This window comes from Heterodontus francisci, chromosome 2 (assembly GCF_036365525.1).
Source record: "Heterodontus francisci isolate sHetFra1 chromosome 2, sHetFra1.hap1, whole genome shotgun sequence".
In the NCBI taxonomy this organism is placed as follows: domain Eukaryota; kingdom Metazoa; phylum Chordata; class Chondrichthyes; order Heterodontiformes; family Heterodontidae; genus Heterodontus; species Heterodontus francisci.
Window position 1 is genome coordinate 151722785 of NC_090372.1, and position 25085 is coordinate 151747869.

The window sequence follows — 25085 nt, forward strand, 5'->3', positions numbered from 1 at the left end:
TTTTGAAAGCTGGGGAAAAAGTCAGTACTAAGCTATTCATCTTTGCAAAATTCTTATGGCTCTAATTCTCTATGGAGAGAGTTTGGTTTGATCTGGAATCTCATCCAGATGCATTTGTAGATGACACAGATTTGGTGGCATGTGAACATCAATTTCTATTTTAAATTCATTATAATCTATTATTTTAAAATCAATGTTAATTCTCTTTTCACTGACCTGTCTCATGCAAGTATTACTGTGGTAAAATGCTGCACACACATTCTCATTTATATGCACATCATGTTCTACAGCAGGTTGAAGAATAACAAAATTATCACGGACAGATATTCTTGGTCTTTATTTCATTAGCTATGCAACTTATGTGTTTATTAGCTGTAAAATCTAATCTGAAGAAGCTGGGGTTTATTCAGCATGACCGCGACACATTAAATACACTGTGTGCACAGATAACCGGCAAGATGTTTTAAAGTCTTGAGTATTTAATTTAGTGTTCAGTATTAGAATATTTAATTACAAAACTGATGACTTGACACAGTTCTAATTCATTCCCATGCAATATGTTCTGACAGTGATTTAAATCTGAACTAAATGTCTTTTTCTGTCCTCAGCTGGAAGAGGCTGAAAAAGCAGCTCTGAAGATGGAGGCAGAGAGGTTGCCTGCTTTATGTCAGCAGTTGCAGATGACCAGCAAAACCCCTGTTCATGGCAAAGCTGCCACTTTCGCAAAGGTATGTGCTTTCTTTACCTCAAATGATGGTTAGTAGGGTGAGTTACAAATTGCAATTCGACATCCTGAATGGTGTGGTTAGTTCTGTACCTGCCAGTGAGCAATAAACCACTCAGCCTATCCACAGTAAGAAGACACAGCAGACTCTTTACTTTTAGCATTTTACTTGTCGCTGAGGGTGCTGATATCTCCAAAGGTACAACAGTAAGTTGCATTTATATAGCGCCTTTGATGGAGTAGAACCATCCTAAGGTGCTTCGCAAGTGTGATTTGACACTGAGCCTCATAATGAGATATTAGGGTAGATGAATAAAAGCTTGGTCAAAGAGGAAAGTTTTAAGGAACACCTAAAGGAGTAAAGAGAGGCAGAGGGGTTTAGGAAGGGAATTCCAGAGCTAGATGTCTAGACAGCTGAAGGCGCAGCCACCAATTGTGGAGCAATTAAAATTGGAGATGTGCAAAAGGCCAAAATTGGAGCAGCACAGATATCTCGGATGGAAGAGGTTAGAAAGACAGGGAGGTGGAAGATCACCGAGTAATTTGAAAACAAGGGTGAGAATGTTAAAGCTCAGGAGTTATTCAACTGGGAGCCAATGTAGGTCAGCGAGCACAGGGATGATAGGTGAACGAGACTTGGTAAAAGTTAGGATAAAGTCACAACCATCTCTTGGTCCTTGGTACCTCTAGAGGTTGGAGTGCTGCCTTACAGTGAAGTCAAAGACCAGGCTATCATCAGCTGTATTGTTGTAAAGGCAGTCAGGAAACAACATCAAAAATAAAGTACTTCTCCAATCCATAAACTAGTTCACTCTTGGTCACTGTTAGCAGCAAAGATGCTCCAGATTAGAGGCCTGCTTTAGGTCGCGAAAAAGAACCCAACCCGAACCCGACCTCACCACAGCGGACCCAAGCCCGACCCGACCCGAATCCAACCCGCCACTACTCAACCCGACCCGAGCCCGACCCGACCATCCCTTTACTAACCTTCCTGATACTGAACCTGCGGGCGCATGTGCAATGACGTCACAGTGACGTCACTTGCTCACTGCGCAAACTCCGTTTCGTTCCGGACTCCCAGCTCAGGTAAGTTTTTTATTTTTAATACTTATCAGCAGAGCACTTACCGTGTGTGTCCAGCCGACCTGACCCGACTCAACCTGGACTCAGCCCGACCCGACCCCAGCCCAAAAGCCGGCCCTGGAAGATGGGCCCGACCCAACCCGTAATTTGAGATGTACAGAAATGCTGATTTGAACATATAAGAAATTAAATGATGCATGTGATGAGAACCAAAAAATGTAGTGAACGGTAATCTTTCCTGAGCTTATTAATAAAGCAATGGCTTAAGTTGTTTTTTTAGATTTCATGATGAAGGTGTACAATACACACACAACCTAGAATTTGAGCTGCAGGCATCGTGGGGCATCAGGGCGGGGGAGTTACCTGGACACTTTGTTCCAGGAGGCAGTCAGACCCCTTAGATTAAGCAGAACTTTAGAGTTGGTCAGGGACAGTAGGGTGTGACTGTGAGTCAGGCAGGTATGGGGATTCAGGATGTAGTGATGGAGAGCCTCAGCCTTTGACCAACAGGTACAAGGTACTTGCTACCTGTATGGATGAAAAAAGGACTGCAGGGTGGATGGGCAAACTGACCACAGCACCATTTTTTTTTGACTATTCATTTATAGACATTTATTCCATTCTGTCAAAAAAAGTTGTGTAATTGTCTGCAACCAGTTATTTAGATAGAGGCTTCAGTTGGCATCAGTTTTGTAGATCTGTTATCATAATCGTCTTGCTTCCCACTCAGACTCCAAAATTGTGGGCACATCTCCCTCACGGATTGGTCCTTTTACATTTCAAATGATGTAACAGTTGCTGTCATCCATAAATTCCACATGGACCTGAGTACACTGTCCTTGGGAACCAGTCCTTCCAAGAACTTTGGTAACCCTTGCCAGTTTGAAGGTCTGTGTTGATGGACCCTCCATACGGGGAGTGAAAGGAATGTGGTAGTTATAGGGGACAGTAAAGTCGGGAGAATAGATACTGCTCTCTGTAGCCACAACTGGGAGTTCTGAAGGTTGTGTTGCCTACCTGGTGGCAGGGTAAAACACATCTCCTCATGGCTGGAGGAGAACTTGGAGTGCGAGGGGAAGGATCCAGTTGTCACTGTTCATGTAGGAACCAACGACATAGGTAGAATTAGGAATGATCTGCTGAGAGAGTTTGAGGACTCAGGGTCCAATTTAAAAACCAGAACCTCAAAGGTAATAATCTCTGGAGTGTTATCTAAGCCACGTGCCAATTGGCATAGGGATAAATCGATTAGGAGGTTAAATGCGTGGCTGAAAGAATGGTGTGAGAGGCAGGGGTTTTGTTTCTGGCACTGCACTGGCATCAGTACTGAGGAAAGAAGGAGGTGTTATGTTGGGATAGGCTCTACTTAAACTGGGCTGAGGCCAGTGTCCTGACGAATTGAATAACTAGGGCAGTAGAAAAGGCTTTAAACTAATAAAGGGGTGGTTGGGAGAATTCAGGAACAGTAAATGCAAAAGCAGCAAGGAAAATGTCAAGGCTCTGGAGCAGAGGAGAGCAGAATTTTGTGTAAAAATAAGCAGAGTGGGTCAGTAAAGGACAGTGAGAGTAACAAAGGTAATAGGGCATTAGTGACTAAAGTGATGTCAGGGAAAATTAGAAAAAGCAAAAGGCACTATATCCAAATGTGTGAAGCATTTGCAACAAATTAGATGAATTAATAGCACAGATAGAAATTAATAGGTTTGATCTAACAGCCATTATGGAGAAGTGGTTGCAAAGTGATCAGTTGGGAACTAAATATTCCAGAATACTTAACTGTTAGAAGACATAAGCAAAAGGGACAAGTAGGAGGAGTAGCCCTGAAAATAAAGGATGGAATAAAGACGGTAAAAGAAAGGATCCTAACTCAGAAAATCAAGATGTAGAATCAGTTTGAGTGGAGCTACGAAACAACAAGGAGCAGCACAGGGAAGAAAACATTGGTGGGAGTTATTTATAGGCCCCCCCAACAGTAGTTATAGTTCAGGGCAGAGTATAAATCAGGAAATTAGAGGCACATGCAACAAGGGTAATACAGTAATCATGGGGGACGCTAACCTTCATATAGACCGGGCAAACCAAATTTGCATTAATAGCGTGGAGGACAAATTTATGGAAAGTACACAAGATAGTTTTCAAGGTCAGTATTTCGAGGAACCAACTTGGATACAGGCTATTTTAGATCTAATATTGTGCAGTGAGAAAGGGTTAATTAATGACCTTGTAGTAAAGAGAAGAGGCCTGTAGGGAAGAGTAACCATAATATGATAGAATTTTATATTGAGTTTGAAAATGATTTAGTTGAGTCTGAAACTAAGGTGTTCAATCTAAACAATGCAAGCTACATAGGTATGAGGGCGTGAGTTGGCTAAGGTAGACTGGGAAACCATATTTAAAGATAATGACGGTCAAAAAGCAATGGCTAGCATATAAAGAATTAATGCATAATTTGCAACAAATATACATTTCTTTAAGGCACAGAAAACCCACAGAAAAAGTGGTCTGTGTCTAACAAGAGGAATTGAAGATGGTATTTGATCAAAGGAAGGCTTAAAGTGTTGACAAACGAGTAATAAGCCTGGGGATTGGGAATATTTTGGAATTCAGCAAAGGTAGGCAAAAAATTGATAGAAAAAAGAATATGTGAGTAGACTAGGAAGAGACATAAAAACAAATTGTAAACATTTCTGTTAGTATGTAAATAGGAAGAGATTAGTGAAAGGAAATGTGGGTCCATTAAAGGCACAGAGAGTTGAAATTATAATGGGGAACAAGGAAATGTTAGAGACATTGAACAAATACTTTGTATCTGTCTTCATGGTAGAAGACACAAAATAAGTTCTGGAAATAATGGGGAACCAAGGATCCAGTGAGAATGAGGAACTTAAATCGATATAAGTAAAGAAATAGTACTGGAGAAATTAATGGATTAAGTGGTGACAAATTCCCTGGACCTGACGACCTGTATCCTAGGGTTTTAAAAGAGGTAGCTGCAGAGATAGTGGATGCATTAGTTGTGATCTTCCAGAATTCCTTAGATTCTAGAACAGTTTCCAAGGATTAAAAGGTAGTAAATTTAACCCCACTACTTAAGAAAGAATAGAGAAAATAGGGATCTATAAGCCAATTCGCCTAACATCAGTAGTAGGAAAAATGCTGGAATCTATTATTAAGCACATGGTAACAGATTTAGCCCAACATGAATTTACGACAGAGAAATCAGTTGACAAATCTGTTAGTTTTTTGAGGATGTAACTGGTAGGATGGCTAAGGGGGACCAGTGGATGTATTGTATTTGAATTTTCAAGACGCATTTGATCAGGTGCGACACGAGATTGTTACACAAAATTAAGGGTCATGGGATTAGGGGTAACGTGTTAGCATGGATTGAGGATTCGTTAATGGACAGAAAACAGAGAGTAGGAATAAATGGGACACTTTCGGGTTTTCAGGCTATAACTAGTGAGGTAGCTCAAGGATCAGTATTTGGGCCTCAGCTATTTATAATCTGTATCAATGACTTGCAGGAGGGGACCAAGTGTGATGTATCAAAGTTTTCTGACAATACCAAGTTAAGTAGGAAAGGAGGAGGTGAGGACAACGCAAAGAGGCTGCAGAGGGATATAGACAGGTTGGGCAAGAACATAGCAGATGGAATACAATGTGGCGAAGTGTGAAGATATCCACCTTGGTAGGAAAAATTTTAAAAAACAGAATATTTTTTGAATGATGAGACACTGGGAAATGTGTGCATTAAAAGGGACCTGGATATTCCTATACATGAATCACAGCAAGCAATTAGGAAGGCAAATGGTATGTTAGCTTTTGTTACAAAGGGATTAGATACAAGAATAAAGAAGTCTTACTACAGTTGATGGGGCCACTACTGTGTGCAGTTTTGGTCTCCTTACCTAAGGAAGGATATATTTGCCCTGGAGGGAGTACAACAAAGGTCACTAGGCCTGTTCCTGGGATGGGGGGATTGTCCTAGGAGGAGAGATTGATAGGCTAGGTCTATATTCCCAGTAGTTTAGAAGAATGAGCAGTGATCTAATTGAAACATATCAAATCTTAAGAAGCTTGACAAGGTAGATGCTTAGAAAATGTTTCTCCCTGGGTGGGGAATCTAGAACAGGGGGCCACAGTCTCAGAATAAGGGTTTGATCATTTAGGACTGAAATAAGGAGAAATTTCTTCTCACAAAGGTTTGTGAACCTTTGGAATTTTCTACCCCAGAGAGCTGTAGATGGTCAGTCGTTGAGTATATTCAAGACAGAAGTAGGTAGATTTTTGGGTACTAAGAGAATTCAGGGATATGGAAAAGTGCAGGAAGGTAGAGTTGAGGTGCAAGATTAGCAATGATCTTATTGAGTAGCAGAGCAGGTTCGAAAGGCCAAATGCCTACTCCAGCTCCGATTTCTTATGTTCTCACGGGTGAGGATTTCAAAGGAAATTGTACTGCTTACAGATAAAGAGAATGAATGATTTACAGTTAGAAAGAATAGTACTGATTTCAGTCAGTATCCATTTAGATGTGAGGAGGTGCAAGGAAAGGGATCTGTGTAAATGAGTTATTTCAGCATATCAATAGGAGCTTTATTACAACTTAAGTAGTTAAGTATCAGTATTGCATATTATTCTTTTACACTATTGTATGCTTTTAGGTTGATACTTCCATTCAGGAAACAAAGAATGTAATGACTGTATTGATGAAGATTCTTTCTCTTTGTTACAAACTGTTAAAAAAGGTAAGATGATAATGACCTGAAACAAATCATTTCACAAAATTATATGCCTGGATCAAAAGTTCTATAAATTGAAAATTAAAAGTAGCTAATAAGCAGGTCGTGATTTATTTAACATTAATGAAGCAATTCAGCATAAAAACTAAAGATTGAATTTTGTATGTACAAGACATCTAAAGTGTCTTGGCAAGACTAATATCACACCGCTATCTGCATATAGGTAGAATTTGGCAATGGTTTAATTGTCTAGTGAAGTAACCATTAAAAACATAATTGGGGAAGATTTAATATATTTGGAATAGGAGTTCTATATAAAACTCAGTGTCAGAAGGTTGTACGTTCAAACTCCACTACAAACCTACGTTCAACCAGTGCCCAGACCATCCGTTTACCATTAAAACAGATTCATTGGTCATTCATCTCATTGCTATCTGTGGTGTTTTTGATGTGCTGTCACTTAAGTTAGTAAATTGGCTGCATAACAATGACTGCCCTTCAAAATGTAATTTAGTGGCCGGGAGGACAAGTCTTTCCTCCCTCAACCAATACCACCATAAAAACAGATTTCATTGCTGTTTGTTGGATTTGTTGTACACAAATTGTTGATCAAAGGAGGAACGTTGGCCAGGACATTGGGAGAACATTGCAATGAGCATTGTTCTTAACCCAACTAGTATGAGTACAAGGAGAATCTTGTGATTTCTCTCTGTCCCTATGCAGAATTATTATGTCTTTGTTGGGATGACTATGAGAGGAGCTCCACTGTGTGATAATACATTGCTGTAATAAAATGTAGCAGCCCAGATGAAATGTAATTTGGAAAATTAAACTGAACTTTACAGCAGTAAATTTAGTTGGAATTTAACTAGTTATAAGGTGAAGCCTACTAAACGTATAATAAAGCAGCTAAACATATGGAATATTTATTTATTGACAGAATGTGAATTGTGGTTTAGTATTTATGTTTTGTGGTCCTCAATGATCTGTAATTTTTTTCATATATTTTAGTGTAAAGTAGATCAGACATTTATGGGTTCTCCCCACGGCTGGAGAGGAAGTCAACTACAGACGGTTGCAAATGGCGAGAGCTTAGATGGAAAGAACACAGACACGTTTGGCGTGAAATCTCTGGAAAGGCACATGGCAAACTTAACATTCTTAGAAAGTAAATGACGGGAAACTCGAGTGGTCATAACACTATAAAAAGCATTGTCACATGTACTGTAAACTCTGTGCAGTTCCAGCTGCAAGTCCGTCAGCTCATAGTTGCCTGTAACCAATGTTTGTTACATTTGTAGTACTTAATGTTGATGAAAAACCAGCATTATCCCTGGCAGATTCCACCACTTGGAGATCTGACTGTTTCAGGCCTCCTACTTTAAACAGTATTTTTTTCTTTAGCTCTGTAGTGTCTGAAGTAATACTAACGGAATGGCTAATTTGGTTAGATATCTTCTCAGAAATGTGTTAATGCTGGATTTTTTTTCTTTCTTAGCCTGCTAATAGTTTATTTTAATCCCTTTGTGAATGTCTTACTGATGCAATTAGTCCTTTGATGCTGCTATGGTCAAAAATGTGTAAGAGCATAAACTGGATATTACAGACGTACATTACTGCTGTGTAAGGTAATTAAACCAAATTATAATATTTGCAGGCAGGCAAGTGCAACAAACTTTGATAACTTGGGTGCATCCAAATAAGTTGGCACCACTGTCTTTGTTTCCCCTCCTGCTTCTCCTAATGCTGGTGTAAATTTTCAGGAGAAAGGCCCAGGCTTCCTTCTAGTTAGTTCTAAATTTATACCAACATAATCAAAGACTGATCTTGCTTTCAAGTTTTCTCTTTCAGAATCTCGAGTTTGTGTTTTTTCCCTACTAGCTACAAATTAAAAGTTCTTGAGAACAAATATAAATTTATTTTGAAAGTACTTCAAGTATTTTGCTTTTAGGAGAAAGAGCAATCAAGCAGACTGCAAGAGCTTTAGAGAACAGGTAGCTGTAATGAGTAGGACTCTTAATTATGTTCTGTCCCTCCATCGCCCTGTTTCCTCCATGAACTCTCCTAATTTCACTATTTTTCTGGTGAATTTGATATGCAGTGGGTTTGGAATGTTGATGCACGAATCACTGGAAATATTTAGTATCGAGAACTTCTACTGGATTTGTATTACCTGAAAAGCCAGTTTTTTACATTTCTCTGACAATTAACATGTAAAGTTATATTTTTTAAAATAAAATTCTAATTCGTTAATCATCACCTTTTGTGTATTGTTTAATGAACTTCATACACACAAAAGGAAGTATTTGGCATGTTGATATAAATTTAAATCAAATTCATTCTTAAGTTGTATATCAACCAATAAATAAGTGTAATGCCTCACTATTTCTGATGCCCTTAATATATAGCATTTATATCTTACTCTTGAAGATTGTTTTACATAGATGTCACACACCTTTATGTTTGCTTAAAAATGTTGCTGTTTAGTGTCATAATCTATGTTTATTATCAACTACAGTATTTTTATAGCAACTGCAGTAATGCAGCTTCCAGGCCTCATTGACATTCCTGGTGTTACCTGATATAACCTATACTGGAGTTACTTCAGCTACTGAACCCTTAATGAAAAACCTAGTTGCTCAAAAAAAGCTGAAATTAAAGACGAGATAGTAATAAAAAAAACTCAAGAGTTTTCTGTTGTCTACACACAATATTGTTTTTAAAATATTTTAGGTGTCTTTCTGCACTCGATCAGCATTTACAGTAACCTTGTAAAAGATGCAGTTTGATGGAGTTTCTCATTAAGTTTTGGTAGTGAATTACCAATGTAATATCTTCAGACAGTAAGATTTTTTTTAACTTGTTTGTTTTTACATTAGCCTACCTAAATGAACCTTGTGTGAATTGATTCCAGTTAACTTATTTTGATCTGTGTCTAATATTATGGATTCTTCACATGCAGCAATTCTGTTACTTTCCAAAGTCACATGATTTTTGGAAATGTGAAGCCTAATCCAAATCCAGTAAAACTTTTGGTTGATTTGTTGAAAAAGTACCTGCTACTAAATATACAACCATGATGCATAGAAACATGAAAAAAAAATGATTGAACCTAGGGGAAAAAGTGTTCTTGACAACTTTCTACTCAAGACTTGCACAACTGAATTGAAGGTTGTGTGATTCTATGGGAGTGTGTACCTTGCACGTAATGCTGCTCAAACTACAGGTTCTGAGGTTGCCATGGTGCTGCCCACTACTGGAATGGAGAGTCACTAAAAGCATTAAAATCTGTGACTGACAGCAGGACCCTGTTATTTCAATCTTTGCTGCAGTTGTTGGTGCTGCTTGATTTGACATTGCTCAACATTCCAACTGAATGTACAAATGTGAGGTTGTGACTTGGAGCAATAAACTTTCCCCTTGATTCTAAATGAAGTCAAATTCAAGAATCTCTTAAATATTTCTACAGGAAATCATGTTTACTGCCATAGCACATGGCAGCCTCTCTGCTGATTGAATCTGCTAGTGTTGCTCGTATAAAGAAGAAAAATTGTAAATGGTAGAAAAACACAGGTCAGCACATGTAAAGAGAGCAGTTGATTATGATGGGTAGGGTGTGCACACTCAGCTGAGGAATGACTGAAGGTCAACAGGGGCATCCCAGAGATTCCTGGGCCCTTCAATATCTACAGTCTTGGATTGCTGTGAACGATAGCAAGTGACTTTGAAGATGCTAATTCATAGAATGTTACATGACCAGGTAGGTTGCTTTGCAATGAATGGTTACATTGCATGGTAGAATGGTAGATAGAGATTCAGGAGCAGCCTTTAAAGGAACGTGGCTAAATATGAAGCAGAAAAAAGTGCAGGCGTATAGGGAAAGATCAGGGGAGTGGTACTAAGCTGGATTGCTCTCCAAAAGAGCCGACTCAGACTCAATGGGGTGAATGGCCTCCTTTCTTTGTTGTACCAATATAAAAGTGCAGGAGGCCATTTGGCCCATCATTTTTGTGCTGGCCAATTCTGACCAATACTAGGGTGAAAGGGCTAACTGAAGATTGGAGGAAAAAAAACTACCCAGAAGACTAGACCCAGGGCTTGGATTCCCTGCAGGTGCTGAGGAAGTTTGGGAGGGGGTTGGTGAACAGTACAATGCAATGCCACACCCTCAATTCAAATTGCATAATCAGTACCATATAGTTAATTTAATAGCTTTGCAGTTAATCAATCTACTTAATTTTAAAAAGTAACCCAGTTGATGCACAGTCACAGCAGGTGGAGCTCATGGGTTAAAAAGGTGCTGGCAAAGGAGCCTTGCGCATTGCTGCTGTGCATCGTGTCTATGGTACACAGTGGTGGAGGGAGTGAATGTTTAAGATGATTAGGTGGGGTGCCAATCACGTGCGCTGCTTCATCCTGGATGGTGTCGAGATCATTGAGTGTTGTTAGAGCTGCACTCATCCAGGCAAGTGGAGAGAGTATTCCATCCCACTCCTGGCACAGACAGGCCTTGTAGATGGTGCACAGGTTTCAACCCAGGAAAAATAAAATAATTTTTGTTCAAGTTTTGGCATTTAATGTTTTGTGCTGAACAGACACAGCAACTGCAATTCAGTTTCTGTAAATTAAGTACTTAGGTGTTTGATAGTCAAAAACTCTTCAGTTATTACCAAGTCATTCTGCTTTTATGTAATTCCTTACGAGTTATTAATGATCATATTTCGCTTTACCTGTCATACATAAAAGGTAACTGCAATTGATGGCCAAAATTACTTATTTTTTCCTTACTACTAATGTAGTAACAGGTGCCTTAGCATATTCTAATAAAGTTATAATGTTACTGTGTTTCAGTGGCATAAGGAATAAATCTGACTAAACTTTGTCATTAATTTCCAATTTAAAACTTGGTGGAAAATTCCAAAGAAGATTTTTGTCGAGATCTACATCAAAGATTATATGAATATATTTATTTATTCAAGTTCTTTCTTTTGCCAAGCAGTTATGCATAATTCATTCTTCAATTATCTATTAAAACTAAATGATATTGCCTCAGGATGTGTTGACTGTCCGGCTGCTCAGTTATGAAAAATGGACAAGGTGTCAGACGCAGGATCCCATTAAATGATTCCTATGCTGCACAATTTCTCTGAAAAACAGAAGCTAAAGATTTAAGTTTAGAATTTATTATTTAAAAACTGTACCTCCTAATGGCTATTGTGCTCATAAATCTAAAGTGCAATTTCATCTTACTAAACATTAATAAGTCATTAGAATTTGGGTGCTGATGTACAAATGTCCTGTATTCAAGTGATTGGAGTAAAATTCATTTGAGATGGAGAGGAAGACTGGGAGATAGAAGGGGGAATTTGAATTATTTTGAGGATGGAGACCTCATTTTGTGAAAGGAGAGGTTGGTTTGTATACATGGGCAGCTTCATCTAGGTGTGTGTGTTGGGGGAAGGAGGACTGGGGGTGTGAAGGAGGAGGGAACCTTACATTTTATATGGGGCTCATATTTTGCATAATCAAATTGTGTGACTGGGCTGCATATGAAGTTGGGGGCTGTAGCCACTTTTGAAAAGGTTGGAATCCCTGCAGTACTGAGATCTAGGCTGACACATTTGTTGGGCCAGAGCACAAGGAGTTAGATTCCATGACTATGGGAAGCCGGTGATGATGAACAAAGACAAAAGAGAGAATGGCTAGAACAAAACTTCATTCTCAGGCTGTGGGTACTGATGGCAAGATAGGCTATAAAATGCTGATCACTATCTTCGAGAAGGTATTTTGATACCACTGAGTGGCTTGTAGACCACATTGGAGGGCAGTTAATAGTCCTGCATGTTGATGAGATACTGGAGTCACACATAGACCAGACAAGGTAAGGATGGTGGGTTTCCTTAATGACAGTGAACCAGTTGGATTTTTACAACAATTTACTTGGGTCATAGTTTTTTTTTTAAATTGATAAAATCTGGAAATAAAGAGCTGTTAAAAAAACCTCATTTTCAAACTGCAATGGTGGGTTTTGAACTCGGCTTCTCAGTGTTACTGAATTAGTAATCCAAGGTGCCCACAACTTAATCCAAAAAACAACATTCAAGAGACCTTCAACAAAAACACAAAATTCTGGAAATATATAGGTCACTCAGCAATGAGAAACTGTAACATCACCCTTCACATGATGATCAATCTGCTTTGCCTTTCCAAGTTTTTCCTACTTCAAATACAGTTTATTCAATTTATATAGTTACATGTAGCCAGTTCTACCAAATTATAATCATGTATTACTGGTCTACGGTATGGGTTACTGTCTACTTGCAAAGAAAATAAGATCACCCAACATGAGTCAATAGTACAGCAATCCAAATAAACTATTTTTAAAATCTTGATTAGACTCAAATGTGAAATCTTTTGTTAGAATAATACATTTCTAGTACACCAATTCAAATCAACTCATTAAATAGAATGAGGTCATTCCGACTGCACACAATATCCATTAATCTAATACAATTTAGGGTATTTAACAAAGTCTTTTTTTTTAAACGTATGATTTAGTGAAGTCTTCACAACCTCGGGTCTCATTTCTGCACGATAAATTTACCACTTCAGCAGCATTTTCCATTAAAATGTCATGTTACACAGACAGCAACAATCCTTCACACTGTACATAATAAATTTACAAAGTTCTCAAATAGAGTGCACAGTTTAAGTAAAAGCAAATTACTGCATTTGCTGTAAATCTGAAATAAAAAACAAAGCACTGGAAATACTCAGCAGGTCTGGCAGCATCTGTGGAGACAGAAGCAAAGTTAACGTTTCAGGTCTGTAACCTTTCATCAGACCTGGCAAAAGTTAGGATGTAACAGGCTTTGAGCAAGTGAAAAGGGGCGGGGAAGAACAACAAAAGGGAAGGTGTATGATAGGGCAGGAGAGATTGATGCCACAGTACAAAAGACAAAGGGAGTGCTAATAGTTGTAGTAAAAGACAAAGCATTAGTCCAAAGAGTATGTTACTGGCAGAATAAAGAATAGTTCTGTCCAAAAGCAAAACCATGGAAAATGGGTTTAAGACAGGCATGTGGTTTAAAATACATAAATAAAATTAAAACGGCAGTCATGCAAGGTGATTTACTTGTACTACTTTCAATTTAGTATTCGCTGCTCACAATGTGACATCCTCTACACTGGGAAGACCAAACGTAGATTTATTTTTTATTTTATTTAGAGATACAGCACGTGGCCCACCAAGTCTGTGCCGACCAACAACCACCCATTTATACTAACCCTGCAATAATCCCTACCACCTACCTACACTAGGGGCAATTTACAAATGCCCAATTTACCTATCAACCTGCAAGTCTTTGGCTGTGGCAGGAAACCGGAGCACCCGGCGAAAACTCACGCGGTCACAGGGAGAACTTGCAAACTCCGCACAGGCAGTATCCAGAATCGAACCCGGGTCGCTGGAGCCGTGAGACTGCGGTGTTAACCACTGCGCCACCTATGTTGCAGAACACCTCCACTCAGTCCACAAGCATGACCCTGAGCTTCCGGTCGCTTGTCATTTTAATTCACCATCCTGCCCACATTTCTGTCCTTGGCCTGCTAGTGTTCCTATGAAGCTCAGCTTGAGGAGCAGTACCTCATCTTCCAATTAGGCACTCGACAGCCTTCTGGATTCAACATTGAGTTCGACAATTTCAGAGCATGACTGCCTTTTTAATTTTTTTAAAATGTATTTACTTTTTTCTTAAACCAGTTTTTCATGTTTTTGCTTTTGGTCAGATCGGTTCTTTATTCTGCCTCTGGCCTAATCCATCATCTTTTACAACCGTTAGCACTCCCTTTGTCTTTTGTTCTGTGACATCGCTGTTGTTAATCTCTTCTGCCCTATCACACACCTTTCAGTTTGTTGTTCTTCCAACCCACCAACCCCCCCATCCTTCCTTTCACTGGCTCAAAGCCTATTACATTTCTAATTTTTGCCAGTTCTGATGAAAGGTTACAGACCTGCTGAATATTTCCAGAACTCTTTTTATTGAGCTTAAGTGATTAGAAGAACGTGAGTTTCCACTAGGCATGTTCAAATATATTTTAAAAAGCTGTAATCTGGTATTTCCAGCAAAAAAAAAAGTTAATCCTATAATTCAACTGCGAACACTGATTTCTTTTTAAATGATAATGTTTTAAACAGTACATTTTCAATGAGAAATGGACTGAGGAAACTTAATTTTCCAAGAACTCCCAGTTGCCCAAGTATGTAATTTGGGGGCAAACACCATTGATTCACCATCACAAGCATCATCCACTCAACACAATAAGTTTATAAATATTTCAAGAATATTGCTGCTTTTATTTTCTATCTGAAATAAAAACAGCTTTAACAACTATTTAAGGATCACAATTACTAAGAGATGCAGGTCCTAGACGGTTTGTGTCAGTACTTCCTAATTCTTCTGCTGCCGAACTGTGTCTCTTTGAAATAACATCTTTATACGACTCCTGGTTCATTAAACCTTGGGTTATACTTTTGCTTTCTTCAAACTTGGGTAATACAACAGCAATGTATCCTTCTGTGGAGGGCTAATTGTGGACAGAAAGAAAGAACGAGTTTTATATTAAGTAAAACAAAACAAACCCCAATAATTTAGTCTGTGCGATATATCTCATTTTACCTTTTCTTGTAACAGGCTAGGCTCCTGAAGAATATTTTCATTTACTTCCAATAAACGTCCTCTGATACAACTGTAATAAGGAAAAACTTAGTGGGCAACACAAACATCTCTTTGTTTTCTTTACACGATAGATAACATAACCATGAAAATAAACAACTTCCTTTTCCCACAATCCAATCCAGGCTCACGTTCAATTATTTTTCTGTCACTGTCATTTGTGAACTGTTCCCAAATAAAATAAGCCTATTGCCTGAAATTATCATTGGCTCTTTTCCCGAGGGGTGAAAAATTTTCTCCGTAACAGAATGTGGAATTCTGCCAATTCCTGGTATTAAAATCTGCAATAACTTGAGGAAAATTATTCACATGGCCACAGGGTGGCCCTGTTACCTCATATCAAGTCTCCAGTAAAAGTCTCACAAAGGGGTTGAAAAACATCAGTGCATCCAAAAGCAAACTATTGGCAGCTGGGGTTGAAGATAGTGTAAGTGCAGAAACATGCTGAACCATTCTTAGGAGGTAACGTTATGCCCATTGCTTGTCTGTGAATTCTGACTGTTCTGCACAGGGAGGAATAATGCATCAGCCTGTCTCTCTTTCTGGACAGGCAAACATCTGGACACAGGTCACCAGCCACCCCTCGATGGTAAAATCATGATGCAAGAATGAGAAAAGAATTATTTTCAAATCTAAAACTGATTGTGAAGGAAGAAAATATGCAAATATACCACATAACTGCTAATGCAACTAATGTGATCTAGGACATCTTCCTCAGTGCATTTAGGATACATTTCCAAAAGGCAGAGAGGAACACAGTCAGGGTTTGAGTCACTGGGAAATATAAACAGTAAAGCAAGAACATGGGAAGGGAATATGTTGCATATTTCAAGGTGGTACCACCAATGTGAACAATTGTTGCATCCTTCCCATTTTTTTTTTTTATTCGTTTGTGGAATGTGGGTGTCGCTGGCTATGCCAGCATTTATTGCCCATCCCAAATTGCCCTTGAACTGAGTGGCCTGTGAGGCCATTTCAGAGGGCATTTAAGAGTCAACCTCATTGCTGTGGGTCTGGAGTCTCATGTAGGTCTGACCAGGTAAGGACAGCAGATTTCCTTCCCTGAAGGGCATTAGTGAACCAGATGAGTTTTTACAACAATCGACAATGGTTTCATGGTCACAATTAGACTAACTTTTAATTCCAGATTTCTTAGTTGAATTCAAATTTCAGAGCATAAGCCTGGCCTCTGGATTACTAATCCAGTGGCATTATCACTACGCCACCGCCTCCCTGCTAAATAAGGCAGCACTTCCGAACTACTGGAGAGAGGAGTCTGATAATTTCATAATCTCAAGTTGATCAAACAGCTATAAAAGGAAGAATTTATTGGTCATTTTTCTCACCATAACTTCATCAGTGCAGTCTCTGTCCACTTTGCCGACAGAAAATCCACATACTTACAATTTGAGCAATTTCGGCTAGTACAAAGCACTGCAACTTAATCTTCATCGCATGTGTGAACATTACAGGGCCTAAGGTTAAGAATTGATGTTAATTCTATCTTACCAATAATGTATGAACAGCACACAAATTTCCTGGGTCAGCTTATTTGCGTGTTCATAGATATAGAAAGCAACTGGGGAAGTGCAGGGAGCATACTAGTAGTGCAAGAGAAAGGTTATGTGAATGTTAAGGAGATGGGAAACAATTAAAGGAACTGTGATTTGGGAAAGGGCAGCAACATGTTGTAAAAGCCTTTAGAAAGGCTGAAAAGGCATCACAGCCTCATAACAGCTTGGCCAAGGGGATTAAGAAACAGCAAGCAAAATGAAAGAAAACCCTTCGTGCAGGCTTGAGGTTGCAGTTGACTGACACCACTGCATCCTGGCATTCCATTTGACCCCAAAATGAGATTCCAACCTTATATCAGCTCCATCACCAAGATGATGTACGGAACATCACCCTTCTCAGCCCCTGCCTCAGCTCATCCATGCCTTTGTTACCTCTGGACTTGACTATACCAATGCTCTCCTGGCCGATTTCCCATAAACTTGAGCTCATCCAAAACTCTGCTGCCTTCATCCTAACATGCACCAAGTCCCTTTCACCCATCAGCCATGCCCGCTGACGCACAATGGTCCCTGCTGGCAACATCTCGATTTTAAAATTCTCATCTGTGTTTTCAAATTATTCCACAGCCTCGCCGCTCCTTTTCTCTGTAATCTCCTCAAACCCTACAATCCTCCAAGACCTTTGCGTTCCTCCAATTCTGCCCACTTGCACACCCCTGATTAATCTCTCCACCATTGACAACTGTACCTTCAACTCCTGGGCCCTAAGCTCTGGAATTCCCTCCCTAAATCTCTCCACCTTTGAGATGCTCGTTAAAATCTACCCTTTTCATCAAGCTTTTGGTCGCATGCCCTAAAATCTCATGTGGCTCAACGTCAAATTATGCTCGTTAACGTTCCTGTGAAGTGCCTTGGAACATTTGACTATGTTAAAGGTGCTATATAAATGCAAGTCGTTGTTGCATCTGGTTGCATGCTGGTCTGGGCTCTATGAAGACACTTCTCCATAGCCATTGCCAAAAACAGTCAACAATGCTGGCAAATATAGGTCATAGCATCATCGCTGTGCAGCCAGACAGTGTGGCTAATGATCATCCTAGCATGCCTTCTTTAATATATTACCATGTAAACCAGTACATGTGACTGGGGTGTATCTGTAGGACAATACAGAAAAACCCTAAAACAAGCCTTCACTAGTACTACAGGACTGTGTCATTGTGCCTGCTATTGCAACCTGCCATGAGAGTTGGGAATCTTCGCAAGCGCCAGTCATAGAATCATAGAAAGTTTAAGGCATAGAAAGAGGCCACTTGGCCCACCATGTCTGTGCTGGTCAAAAAAGGATCCACCTATTCTAATCTCACCTTCCAGCATTTGGTCCGTAGCCCTGCAGATTGAGGTGCATATCCAGACTCCTTTGAATGAGTTGAGGGTTTCTCCCTCAACTACCCTTTCGGGCAGTAAGTTCCAGACCCCCACCACCCTCTGGGTGAAAAAGTTTTTCCTCATCTCCCCTCTAATTTTTCTACTAATCACTTTAAATCTATGCCCCCTCGTCACTGACCTCTCTGCTAAGGTGAAAAGACCCTTCACCTCCACTCTATCCAGGCCCCTCAAAATTTTGTACATCTCAATCAAATTTCCCCTTAGCCTTCTCTGTTCCAAGGAGAACAACCCCATCCTATCCAATCTTTCCTCATTGCTGCACTTCTCCAGTCCTGGCAACATCCTCATAAATCTCCTCTGTACTCTCTCTAGTGCAATTACATCCTTTCTGTAATGAGATGACCAGAACTGCACACAGTACTCAAGTTGTGGCCTAAGCAACGAGTTATACAGTTCCAGCATAACCTCCCTGCTCTTATATTCTATACCTTGGTTAATAAAGGAAAGGATTCCATATGCCATCGTAGCCACCCTATCAAGCTGTCCTGCTATCTTTAGGGATCTGTGGACATTCACTCCAAGGTCCCTCACTTCCTCTACACTTCTCAGTATTTTCCCATTTATTGTGCATTCCTTTGCCGTGCTTGACCTCGCCAAATGCATCACCTCACTCTTCTCCAGGTTGAATTCTATTTGCCACTTTCCTGCCCATCTAACCAGACCACCAATATCTTCCTGCAGCCTACAGCTATCCTCCTCGCTATCTACCACATGGCCAATCTTTCTGTTGTCTGCAAACTTCTTGATCATGTCCCCAACATTTACATTCAAATCGTTTATACCACAGGGGACGCAGTACTGAGCCCTGCGGAACGCCACTGGAAACAGCCCTCCAGTCATTAAAACACTCAACAATTACCCTTGTTTCCTGCCACTGAGGCACTTTTGTATCCACCTTGCTGCATTTCCCTGGATCCCGTGGGATTTTATTTTTTTTAACCAGTCTGCCATGTGGGACCTTGTCAAAAGCCTTGCTAAAATCCGTGTAGACCACATTAACTGCACTATCCTCATCTATCTTCCTTGTTACCTCTTCAAAAAATTCAATCAAGTTGGTCAAACAAGATCTTCCCTTAATAAATCCATGCTGACTATCCTAGATTAACCTGAGCCTTTCTAAGTGACAGATTATCTCGTGTCTCAGAATAGATTCTAATAATTTGCCTACTACTGAGGTTAGACTGACTGGCCTGTAATTATTCGGTCTATCCTTCGCTCCCTTTTTAAATATAGAAAAACAGGAGGAGGCCATTTGGCCCTTCAAGCCTGCTCCGCCATTCAATACGATCATGGCTGAGGTACAGAGGCACGACGTTAGCAGTTCTCCAATCCTCCGGCACCACACCTGTATCCAGTGAGGATTGGAAAATGATGGTCAGACCTTCTGCTATTTCCTCTCTCAACTCTTTTAACAGCCTAGGGCACACTTCATCCAGCTCTGGTGATTTATCAACTTTCAAGGATGCTAGTCCCATTAATACTTCCTCTCTTCCTATGTTTAATCACACCCCTCCTCCTTAAGTACAATATCTGCATTGTGTCTGGCTTCATAAAATAGGGAGACGAAGTATTCATTAAGAACCATATTAATATATCCTGCCCCTACACATAGGTTACCTTTTTGGTCTTTTATGGGCTCTACTCTCTCCCAAGTTATCCTCTTCATGTATTGATAAAACATCTTTGGGTTCACCTTGATTTTGCTTGCCAATATTCTTTCATGCCCTCTCTTTGCTTTCACACCTCCACTTTCTGTACTCCTCTCAGCTTTCTGTAGTATTTGAGTTCTCGGTGTTGGACATAGAAACATAGAACATAGAAACATAGAAAATAGGAGCAGGAGTAGGCCATTTGGCCCTTCGAGCCTGCTCCGCCATTCATTATGATCATGGCTGATCATCCAACTCAGTAGCCTGTTCCTGCTTTCGCCCCATACCTTTTGATCCCGTTGCTATATCTAACTCCTTCTTGAAAACATACAATGTTTTGGCATCAACTGCTTTCTGTGGTGGCGAATTCCACAGGCTCACCACTCTCTGGGTGAAGAAATTTCTCCTCATCTCAGTCCTGAAAGGTTTACCCCGTATCCTTAGACGATTATTCCTGGTTCTGGACTCCCCCACCATCGAGAACATCCTTCCTGCATCTACCCTGTCAAGTCCTCTTAGAATTTTACAGGTTTCTATGAGATTCCCCCCTCACTCTTCTGAACTCCAGTGAATATAATCCTAAGTTTTAATATGCTAAAGTAGCATCTGGTGGCCTTGATATACAGATGCAGGTACTGACAGGTGGACTTACAGCACCTCTTGTGTCGTCCAACCTGCCTGGTTTCCAGGTAGTCATGCTGCTCTTCATCCTAACATCACAATTTAGTGGATTTCTCAAAGGAAATCTTATGTTAATAATGGTGCTGGGGGATATTGATGAGCACACTCAAGTTACATATTCATTGAGTAGACTACTTTGCCATCTTGAGCAGACGTTGGCATTGGCAATACTGCTGCTGGAATTCTGGATGGAGCAGGAACTCAACACTAATTCTCTATTCCAACAGAAAGCCAGATTGAAGACCACCTGGAGGCATCCATGCTCAAAGCACTAGCACCTTTTGGATTATATTCTGGTGTGCCAATGTGACGTATGGGACGTACAACACACCCGAGTTATACCCACTGCTGACTGTTACATCGACCACAGGCTAATTCGAGCTATCGCAGCTTTCAGAATCAAACCATCACCCAAAAGAAAAACCCAAAAACAAAGAAACAACAAATCCATAGACTATCTACCAGATGTTTTCCAGAGCACGCTTGAAGACTGAACTCTGGACAGTGATATTAACCAACAGAGCAGTGGGAACAGTTGAAATCCATCCTATAAGAAACAGTTACAGAAAATGACATGAAAATCCAAGAGCTTCTTCAAAAGAAACACTCCTGCAACAATAGATTACTTGCATGCCCTGATGACCAGGCTACAAAAGCTGTGCATAGGGAGGCCTGCAGCACTGCGCAAACCAACCTCAGTCATCCAAAATAACTAGTGGACAGCACTCACTGAGAGGATACAAATGTATGCAGATATGGGAGATATGGGATCCTCTACAAAGCCTTGAGATCTGTATATGGACCTTCCCACCAGCTGCAGGCACCACTAAATTCTTAGGATGGCACAATCCTGTTCATAGATAAAGAATCCATCTTGCACCAATGGTCAGAACACTGACAGCCTATCTGGTGACTGGTGGATGACGCAGGAGACATCCATCATAAAAGTTTCCCAGAACGAAGTCTGAGATGGATGAACCACTAATCCATGAAGAGATCAAGACGGTTATAGCACAATTAAAATCACAAAGCCCTTGGAATAGATGGGATGCCAGCCGAGGTCTATAAACAGGGAGGAGATGTGATCCTTGATAGGCTTACAGATCTATTTGCAGTATGCTGAGAAAAAGGGACAATGTCTCAGGACCTTCAAGATGCAATGATCGTCTCCCTCTACAAAAACCGGGGACAGAAGTCTTATTGTTCAAACTACAAGAGGCATCACCTTGCTCTCTATTGCAGGCAAAATCTTGGCCAGAATGCTTCTAAATAGACTTGTTCTGACAACAGCTGAAGAAAGCCTCCCTGAAAGTCAGTGCGGAATCAGACCCAATAGGGAATTTTTATGCTGAGACAGATCCAGGAGAGCTGTATTGAACAAAACACGTGCCTGCATGCTACTTTTGCAGACCTCACCAATGCATTCGATAGTCAGCTGGGACAGACTTTAGATTGGGGAGCCCTCCAAGGTTCCTCGTCAGTCTCTGTCAACTGCCAAAGGCCAGCAAGATCAGGTCAAGCAGAAGGGAGGCCTCTCAGACAGCTTTCCTAGCTCTAATGTGTTCTGACACCGACCCTTTTTTCTATTTTCTGCAGTATAATGCTTCAAGAGGCAAAGGCAGGATTGACAGAGGGCATAACATCCACTTCCAAACATATGGCTGTCTCTTCAACCTGCGACAACTACTGTCACATAGCAAAACCACAGAAGACCTTATCGGGGAGCTTCGGTTTGCTGATGATTGCACCCTTCTGGCACACATAGATAAGGCAATACAGCGCATTGTAAACTGTTTTTCTGAGGCAGGAAATGCCTTTGGCCTTACCATTAGCCTAAAGAAAACAGAAATGCTGTACCAACCATGGCCTCAAGGCAAGTACAACCCACCATTGACAGTAGCAACCTCAATGCAGTGGAACAGTTTACCTATTTAGGTAGCATGTCAAATGATGCCACTGTCAACAAGGACAAAGATAATCGACTGATCAAGGCCAACATCTCCTTTGGCTGCCTCTCAAAGCATGTCTGGCAAAACCATTCACTACACGTCTCTACCAAAATTCAATTTTACAGAGCTGTTGTCATCATCACCCTCTTGTATGGGTCAGAATCATGGGTTCAGTATAGAAAACAAATGCAACTGCTGGAGCACTTCCATCAATGCTGTCTTCGATCCATCATGATCAGATGGCAGGACTACATCACAAACAATGAAGTCCCCAATATGCCCAGCACTGAATGCATTTTCTTACAGCGCCAAATACACTGGGTAGGACATGTGTCACGCATGGAGGATTCTAGAATGCCAAAAGCAGTGCTGAATGATGAACTATGTTCCGCTAAGTGAGACTGAGGTGCATCTCGTAAATCGTTCAAAGACCAGCTGAAACGACAGCACTCTCTGGCTGACAGTGACCAAAGGGTGTGGAGCTGCCAACAGAGACAGGTGGCGCACAACAACCAGGAAAGCAGCTTACAAGTTCGAAACAAACAGATGTGAGGCTCCTGAAGAAAGGCGCAGACAATGGAAGGAGTCCGCTTATACCAGAGCCCCTCCAAACCAGGAGCTTGTGTGCCCCAACTTCACAAGAGCCAGAAGATCAAAAATTGGCCTCCAGTCACCAACAGTCATGCCAACTACCATAGAGACAAGCCTTCCCATGATCTTTGCCTGCAAAGAGTCTGCTATCAGAATACTTGGCAGTTTATATATGGTGCACTGTTGTTGATTGGAGTAGGCAGAGGTATATACATGCCAATGACACCTTAGACTTTGGGAGAACCTGCTATTTGAAATAAGCTTTATGTTCTCTCCCATTGTTCTTTATCGCCCATGGGGAAAATTATGAAATTATTTATTTGGGCTAACAATACAATTATCTATTTCATACAGTGAGACATTGAAGACAGATTGATATTATTGAATTCCCCACTGACCCATCCCGTCATGAACCTCAAACAAAAAAGGTTTAAGGTTGCTGTGGCCTTTGCTACCGTGGGCTTCAGGTGCTCCTGCAGTAAGTGACACAGTGGGCAAAATCTTCTCCACTTAGTCCCTGCCAGAATGGCGGGACCATTTTCAGGTCAGGAACCAAACTAACAGATTTGTGTGCCTTCTGGATTATCATCCCGCCTCAGGGTTCCCTGACCTATTAGGGAGGGCCGGCTGAATGTCACAACTAAACTAGCAATGAAGGATCTCAATTTGAAGGGACTCCAGCAGGACTCTCAATGGCAGCAGTGACTGCAGTAAACAATCCAGTGAGAGAGCAAAGATCTGCAGCGTAGATGGATGATGTGAAAAGGCTGTCCCCAGTTCACAGACTCGTCCCTGGAGGTGATGATTCATGCACTGAGGACACACAGCGAGGTCCTCTTCTCTGAAGAAGACAGGAGGGCCCGCCAGCCTCACCATGGCTTCACATTTTCAAGTTACAGAGGCTATTAGTAGGCGGTGTTGTGCCAGGACCCGGGTCCAGCGCAGGGAAAAGTTTAATAACCTCATGAGGTTTGGCAAGGTGAGTGTACTGAAACTCGCAACCATCTCAGCTCCCGAGCATTCTCCTGCACAGCACTGCTCTGACCATTTGCTGTTCCACACAATTCATTCTCTCCAGCTTCTTCCTCAAATCTTCATCTCAACAGATAACATGAACACTCACTCACAACCTATTGCCCTCCCCCCCCACAGTCACCCTCCTTAAAATGTTTACCATCCATCCTCACCAATCAATTAACTCCTCACACTCTTAACTCTGCTTTTTCTCATTGAAGCAGAAGACAGCCCACAACTCCAGGGAGAGGCAGAGAACCGGGGTGGTGCTCCAGACATGGCCACCCCAACCACAATGGAGGAGGAAGTCCTGAAAATTAGCTAGGTGTCATCAGTACAGGCCGTTAGCCATGGAGAGATGGGGGTGGCCCAGAGACCTAGTGGCAGCATTAGATGCCCCAGTCACTTGGCACTTAACATTCATGTTGAATGTCACCTATAGATTAAATGTCATGATCTGCACTATGCTAACTTGGAACCCCATTTCATCTAGGTTCAGCACTAACTCACATCTTTCATCTCCCAAAGGTGCATTACGATGCTGCCGAAGGAGAAGAGGATGAGGCCAAGGAGTCCTCAGAATAGGACCAACATTCTGAGGATGCACCTAACTCCTGCGCACCCTCCACCAGTGCAGATACACATCTCAGTGGGTCTAGTTTCTCAGATAGATACATGGCGAGGAGTACATCACGTGACCAGAAGCAGGCACTGGAGACAAGGACAGCAGTGGAGAGTCCCCATGGCACTTCGGCTGGACACAGATGATGAGCCCCAGGAGTCATACACTAAACAGGTACTTGTGGAGCAGCAAAGGGAAATGTGTGTGCATCTGTCAGAATTTCCAGATGCAATGTGCACCATTGTACAGAAAATGGAGGAGTCCATCTCTAGCACAATTACCATCATGTCTCAGGCACTTGCGCTGATGATCACTGAAAGAGCAACAGGCCAAGT

General features: G+C 41.0%; 2 protein-coding genes across 2 annotated transcripts in view; one reads left to right on the forward strand and one right to left on the reverse strand.

Moving 5' to 3' along the window:
• Positions 1–8903, forward strand: part of ctnnal1 (catenin (cadherin-associated protein), alpha-like 1) — a 412359-nt gene extending 403456 nt beyond the window's left edge. The window contains exons 17-19 of the mRNA XM_068011975.1: positions 609–728; positions 6472–6555; positions 7561–8903. Coding sequence (XP_067868076.1) covers positions 609–728; positions 6472–6555; positions 7561–7725 — 369 coding nt within the window. The 3' untranslated portion in view covers positions 7726–8903. The remainder of the gene's footprint in view (positions 1–608; positions 729–6471; positions 6556–7560) is intronic.
• Positions 8904–9248: 345 nt separating this feature from the next.
• The window catches only part of abitram (actin binding transcription modulator), a 57906-nt gene continuing 42069 nt past the window's right edge, over positions 9249–25085 (reverse strand). The window contains 3 exon segments of the mRNA XM_068012011.1: positions 9249–14999; positions 15001–15135; positions 15228–15297. Coding sequence (XP_067868112.1) covers positions 14976–14999; positions 15001–15135; positions 15228–15297 — 229 coding nt within the window. The 3' untranslated portion in view covers positions 9249–14975.